At 41.9% G+C, this 6,765-nt stretch overlaps 1 protein-coding gene across 9 annotated transcripts in view; it reads right to left on the bottom strand.

Moving 5' to 3' along the window:
* Nucleotides 1-6,765, bottom strand: part of EHBP1 (EH domain binding protein 1) — a 196,298-nt gene that overhangs the window by 31,226 nt on the left and 158,307 nt on the right. For 2 of the 9 annotated variants that reach the window (XM_042826828.1, XM_042826862.1), the window contains 3 exons: nt 3,980-4,107; nt 1,376-1,517; nt 1,119-1,225 (listed from right to left, as the gene is read on the bottom strand). In XM_042826828.1, coding sequence (XP_042682762.1) covers nt 1,119-1,225; nt 1,376-1,517; nt 3,980-4,107 — 377 coding nt within the window. The remainder of the gene's footprint in view (nt 1-1,118; nt 1,226-1,375; nt 1,518-3,979; nt 4,108-6,765) is intronic. The other 7 variants (XM_042826848.1, XM_042826872.1, XM_042826854.1 and 4 more) reach the window with 4 other exon arrangements.

Genomic DNA, 6,765 nt, shown 5'->3' with positions numbered 1-6,765 from the left:
GACATACAGCCAGAGAAACAACAGCAAAACTACTGGGGAGCGGATCCTGAAGGAAAAAAAAACCAGTCCTCAGCAGAGCTGAGGCGATGTGCAATATATTGCCTTTCATCAACTATAATTAATTGAAAATAGTATGAAAACTTCCCTAATGTCAGCACGCATAATTGTTAACAATTGTTATTAGAAGATGAAAAGAAATGCTGTGTCAGGCTGAAATATCCCTAGAGTTCCTGTGTATCATCTGCATATGTAATGCGGGCTTACTGTGCCAGAGCTCTTCAACTCTGCAAAAGTATAACTGTGCTAAAAAGAACTGTCAGGTTTGTGAAGAGTTGGATGTTTCGGGGTAGGAGTGAGCAGTCTGAAATCTCTCCTCGGCTCCAGACCGCTCCAGCAAAAACAACGCAAGTACTGAGGTGAACTGGGGAGAGGAGAGAGCGACCACCATCAAAGGCTGCGTTGTGTTTTCAGACAAAAAAAATATCAGGGTAAAACTTGTTCTTCCTGCTTCTGTCCCACAGCTGTCCATCAAAACCAGCTTTCTCCCTGCGGTCTATCAAATATTTCCCTCACAAATCAATTTTACACATGATCAGCCCATACCCCTACTGAGCTGAACCTCCCCGTTAATTAAGTGAAGAAATTACCATATATATTATATTAATGCAAACATCATTCAGCTAGTAATTCACGGCTGATCTGGATAATGGAAAGGTTGAACACCCATTAACCCAAGCCAACAAAATGGGTTGGCTGAGAAATTCTAGCAGGTCTCATGTGACTCTTCCCTCTAACTGCAGCTCTGCGGTATCTGCTATTGTAATAATTAAAATCCTCCCGGTAGATCAATACTGGAATCTCTTTATGGGAAGTGCCCTGATGGAAATGTCTCAAGAAAGCTGGGGCTGTGGAACTCTGAAAAATTCATTTTTTTTATCTGACAATTATCACCACACTGCAGACTAATTCAACAGTGCACCCCTCTCACTCTGCTTTGAATGCATTGGAGATTGACATCTAAAAAAACCTAACATCTCATTTTAACAAATAAAGGCACTATTTCCACATACAGTTTAGAATTATCAGCAATCATGAAACCAGACAAAAAATTAATATACATTAAGCACTTCATCTTCTGATGGCTTCCTCTGAGTCTCAGTTATCGCAGCCTTCTCCTCATTTCCTCTCTTTGTATCTTCCTGTATTGATCTCTGCCTTTTCATCTCTTGAAAAAAGGGGAAAGACATGTAAAATTATTATAAAGCTTGATATTTATGTATTGAAATGGGGACTTACATTATCGGGTTTTAATATATTTATTGTTAAATATTATTAAATCATAAGATGGGAAAACACGCTTTATATTTTCTCCTACCTGGTCTGCTCTCCACATACTGACTGAAAGACTGGAGCTGAGTTTTTCTGACGGTGGAGTCCTTGCTGAACACAACAGGATTTCTAAAACGTTCTGCTGCTTTTTGTAATCGCTCAGCACGATGCTCCTCTGTTCCATTCTGCTAGAAAAACAAGGCACACAACAGTTTCTTTTGTTTACAATGCGGAGACACTAAACTCGAAAGGTACGCTTGGCTGGGGGAACACAACGCAGGTTGTGCAGAGAGGATTTCCCAACTCAGACCACAGTTTGCACAGGACGAAAGTATCAGCTGCAGGGAGAAGGAAAAAAAGGAAAAGAAAAAAAGAAAGGACAGGAGTGACTAAGTTTCCGTGCTTTTGCGGAGCGTGCGGTGGCAGCGGCTGGTTTTGGCTCTTTGGGCCCCCTCCTCCCGCACCGGCCGTGCCGCAGCCCAGAGCCGTGCCGTGCCATGCCGCCAGCCGGGAAGGAATTGTCTGCTTCCTACAGTTCCCCAGCCTTGTACGACAAGAAGAACTAGTTTCTAATTTTATGCCCATTGAGATAAACCACTAATGCTGGATGAAGGCTAAAAGGTAGGATTATAATACTACCCCACTGAACTGCATTTCATCAGCTATAACTTTCCAAAGCCAGATTTGTAAGTAAGCCCTTTACAGCTAAGGAAACTACAATTATCTTTTTCCAGGGCTTCCTATGTTAATACTGGTAACAAATTCAAATGGTTCTGTCGACGTGAAATATCCCAGAAGACTGAACCACCGCAGTGTGTGGAAGCTGCAGATACCGAGGTGCTGTGTACCAAACAAATATTTCATTTTATACCTAATCTTTTATTATTTTTATTAAGTGTTTTGAAAGTAAATAGGGAAAGGCTAAGATGCATGACTAATAGCTAAGCCTGCTGAATGCTGAAACTGGTTATCAAAAGCTACCAAGACTTTGCCCTTCCTCTGCATTGAGACAATCGGTAATGAGGGAGTTCTCCAATGGCCTATTCTCTAGCCTCAAGGAGGCCGGGGATACACAATCCTCCAGGGAAGGTAACAGTTTATCCTTTTCCACAAACACAGAATGCCTCATTTATAAACGTGTAAACTGCATTTTATTAAAAAACAAATCCGACTCAATGCCGAGAGCTCCCAGAGAACAGATGGACACCATATATTCCTTATAAAGCCGCTTTCAAACTCTTCCTTCAAGATAAACTGTTAAGTCGCACCTTTTGTGGGAGCACCTTAAAAACCCGGCTCGGCGGCAGGAGCCGTTTAGAGAAGAGAAACCCCTTTTTCATCAACGAGGTGGTGCTGCATTCCCCTAATGGAGGCGGCCCCAGCCTCAATTTGGGGAATTAAGCTTAAAAGTGTTGCTCCTACTGGACGGAGGGCTCGTCGGCTGCACCAGGCGGGCGGTTATGATGCTGGCTAAACAGAATGTGGTTTCCTGTTAGCAGCACGATAACGAGCCGACAGCCTAAACTCGAGTCTTTACCAAAATAAACAAACACGACTAATTTTTTAGGCCTGGCAACATGCTAAAACATCGGTGTGATTAGCCAGTAAATCCCATTTTAAGAAACCTTTTTATGACTAGGGACTTCTGCCACTTTACAAATGTATTCCTCTAAGCCCACTAATTCAGTTAGCCTTTTCAATCCATTGTATTATTCTTGGGCCAGCTTCATTTTGCATTAAATCCACTGCAGAAAGCTAAATTGAACGCAAAAATCAGACTTGATCCAGGCTTCCTTTTGTTCAAAGATAGAGACCGAAAGTCCTCTGCTGCTGCCACACACTTTCATCACCAATTTATAGGAACCGACAGTGTAAGGGAAAAGCAATGAAAGTCATTGTTTTGGGACTTCAAAGCATCTCTGTATCTGGGGAAGGAAATCCTTTCAGTCAGCAGCGCTTTCCCCACAGACTGCAGGTGGGTGAAAAGTTATACCCAACTGGAAGTGCCCCAGAGCCATAGGGATATTCATGACATACAGGGACTGCTTTTTTAAAACAAAAAATAATAGTAAGAACATAATTAAGAAAATGAAACGGAAAATTGAGTGGTGCGTGCTTTTTGCTGAAGGGCTGAACGTTTGGAATGGGCAAAACAACCACACGCACCACATACTGGTTTCTTTTTTTCTCAGGAGCGCTCGTTGTCAAGTACCCAAGTATGTATGGCTTTAAAAAGGAACGCAGCTTAGTTTTAGTGCAGCAGAAAAGAGAGGGCCAGGCTGTGAAGGGAAGCAAAGCGCTGCGCCCAGAGCTGCTCCCGAAGCTGAGCGCTGCATGCAGGGTGCAGCCCACGCTGCACTCCTTATCCAAGTGGCAGCCCCAGCACTGCCAACTTGGAGGTGATGCCTCTGCCTGCTGCTGTTATGCCGATTACAAGCATCGAGACGCAAAAAGAGACAAAAATGTGCTGCTTAACCAACAGAAAAAAAAGCACCCCGGTGCACTGCAACCTACACGAGCGCCATGCCACAAAGACTCTCTGCATTCCTTGCCATTAAGGATTTGGTAAGAAATCATTTTCCCCATCACGAGGCACAAACAGAACTCAAAACACAAAGGTACTGAGACAAAAGAGTGAATCAAAACTTACCTTAACATCTTGCTCGGAGCTATCAGTTACAGCTTTCTGAGCAGCGCTGGAGAGTGAATTTGCCACCTGTGGCTGAGTTTCTAGGGTCTTCTTCAGCTTCAAATCCACCAACTTACTGTTTTGTTCTGCTAAATATGCAAATACCACATACAACAGAGTGAGATGCATTTAAATGCAGAGTCGGCACAACAATGTACCAATTTAAAAGGTAGATTTCATTCACTTAACTACAATTTCCAACTAAATAGTAGAAACTAGAAGGATTATTATTATTATTATTTTGCAATTCAGATTGGTGTAGATTTGTGTAATGCATAATTACATTTAGATATTTCCTTTAAAAAAAAAAAAAACAAACACAAAACCATACATAAAAAATACAGCACTCATCTAAGCAAGTACACACAGCCTGAAGAGAGCAGGTGAGAAACACAGAAACCAGATAATGTTTAGGCCCAGTTACTCCCATTCCTACTTATAATTTGGAATTAAAACACTCTTAAAGAGACATTTATTTTCAGATGACATATAACAATTTATCACACACTGTAAGTACTGATAACCCCTCAAGTTTATGAACTACTCATTCATCCTAAGGCTCCTTGGCACAGCTTCTAAACGTTACAATTGCAGAATCAAAAGAGCCAGCTTTCTAGTAATATTTTACAGTGATTTATAGAACACGTCGATGCCAGTGAGACACGTCAGAACTGCACTGAAAAGACAGATTGAGAACCTGCTGGACCCTACAGAACTTTCCCATCAGTTTTAGGAACACAAATCAGAGCCCAAATAAGCGACGGCTGAGAATTTTACTTCCCAATAATGCTCAACCTCTATATGCAGGTTGCCTGTGCAAACGTACAGCACACTTACACACACAGTGCTTTCCTACAGAGTTTTCCCTGCTTGCTAGTGAGGGAAGTGGGGCCATAAGTGTTTTGCCTTCCAAGGTTTGATTCATGTTAGCCCAAGTATTTTTGGCATGCTAGAACCCAAATGATGCCTGCCTGCAGCAGCAGCGGGCTGGGCTGGGTGATGACAAAGGATGGTTTCCCTTTCCTCTGGCACACCCAGCCAGGGTGCCCTTAATTGAGGCTCACATGTAAGTACACGCACATTCTCATGGTTTTATACATAAACATCATGTAATAACTATGACAGAAGAGGTTCACATTTTATCAGATACATTCAGAGTGGCGTATGGTAGCAGCGCTGACAAACACAGACAGATGCAATATTTAAAACCAACAACCTGCAGTAAAAACAAACAAACAAAACAACACACACACACACACAAAAACCCAAAGTTTTCTTGAGAAAGACAGGAGGGACTAAGATCCAGCAGGGGACAAATTAATTAACAGTCAACAATGACCCCAAATGTGAAATGTCCCTCACAGTTCTGAATCTAGCTGCTCCCAAGGGATTTGGCCTTCGTTAGAACTTGGTATGAATTGGCAGAATTCCACCAAAATCTGTGTGCACTGATTTCTATCACAGCACCAGGCTGCTTTCTGAATTGCTGATCGCCTTCTTCCTTAGTCGTTTGAACATCGCTGCTTGTCCATCTGGCTAATGTGCAGACTGACCTGCAAAACCATGTCTCAGCTTTCTCTTCATAATGTCTTCCCATGGTGGAAATGAAAGTTTGTGTAGTGTTTTGTATTCCTGAGAAGGTATCTCTAAGGAAATAAAGACCCACAGAAATAAGCGTGGGCAAGTCCTTGGGGCTATGTGACAGGAATATTCATTCACCAATTTTCTATGTCTCCTAAAACGAATTTATTGGAAAATTATTTTATAGGATGCTACTCTAAATCAGCTGAAGTCAAATGTTGGAAACACTAAATATATTTTCCTATGTCCTAGGATATCCTCATACAAAAAAATAAAAGACAGGACTTACACCTTCCGCACTCAAGAAAAGACCAGCTTGCTAATGCAACTGAAGGGAACGACTATCATTGCTGATGCAATGATAAAAAAAAAAGAGAAAGACAAAAAGAAAACAAAGAGCAAACACTAAATGAAGTGTTTTGATTGAATATGTCATGGGTTACACACTTGGGTCCAGCTGACATAGGTTGAACCAAGTCAGCGGCTTCCACTCCCTGGCTCCTGATGCTGTCCAGTGCTTGTCACTCCTCTGGGCTGCCGAAGCTCACAGGAGCTGGTGGTGGGCTGAGAGTCAGACCACACTGCGAAGAGGCCCTCAGCATTCCCTGGGACCACTGGTAGCCAGCAGATGTACAGAGCACAAAATGCCAGTGTTTCCTTGTACAACTCTGACATGTTTATCATCAGTGGAGGAGGAACCTCAGCTCCATTTTGGCTGGTTTACAAGTTTAGGAGGTAGAAATACCACTAAAATGATTTGTTCTTATTGGACCAGCATGCAATATGATGGACAATACAAGCACCTCTACTAGAGTATGAATGATTTCAAAATGTGTTTCTGAAAACAGTATTGCTTCAACTTAAAAATTAAATAGGAGTTCTGTTCCAAACACAAAGACACATTTGCTCCCATTTAACAGATCTAGACTGAAACCCTTTCCCCATCAAAAAGGAGAAGATGTTTAAGTTGCCATTACTGGAAATAATAATCTTGTCCCTGATCTTAAATTTCAACCAAACGTGAATGCAAAATATCCAAGGAGAACAAACATTAGGGTTTGAAAGACGTGAAAAGGCACAAAGAAATAAAGTTATGACAGAGAGAAGCAGCACATCACTACTTACGATGACAGTGTTAGTCATGCAAAATACACAAAATAGCCATT

Source organism: Centrocercus urophasianus, unplaced genomic scaffold (genome assembly GCF_019232065.1).
Source record: "Centrocercus urophasianus isolate 14NV4802_14NV808 unplaced genomic scaffold, USGS_Curo_1.0 seq_10, whole genome shotgun sequence".
NCBI classification, from domain to species: Eukaryota; Metazoa; Chordata; class Aves; order Galliformes; family Phasianidae; genus Centrocercus; species Centrocercus urophasianus.
The sequence above is the reverse complement of the archived record's forward strand: the minus strand, read 5'-3'. Positions and strand labels throughout refer to the sequence as shown.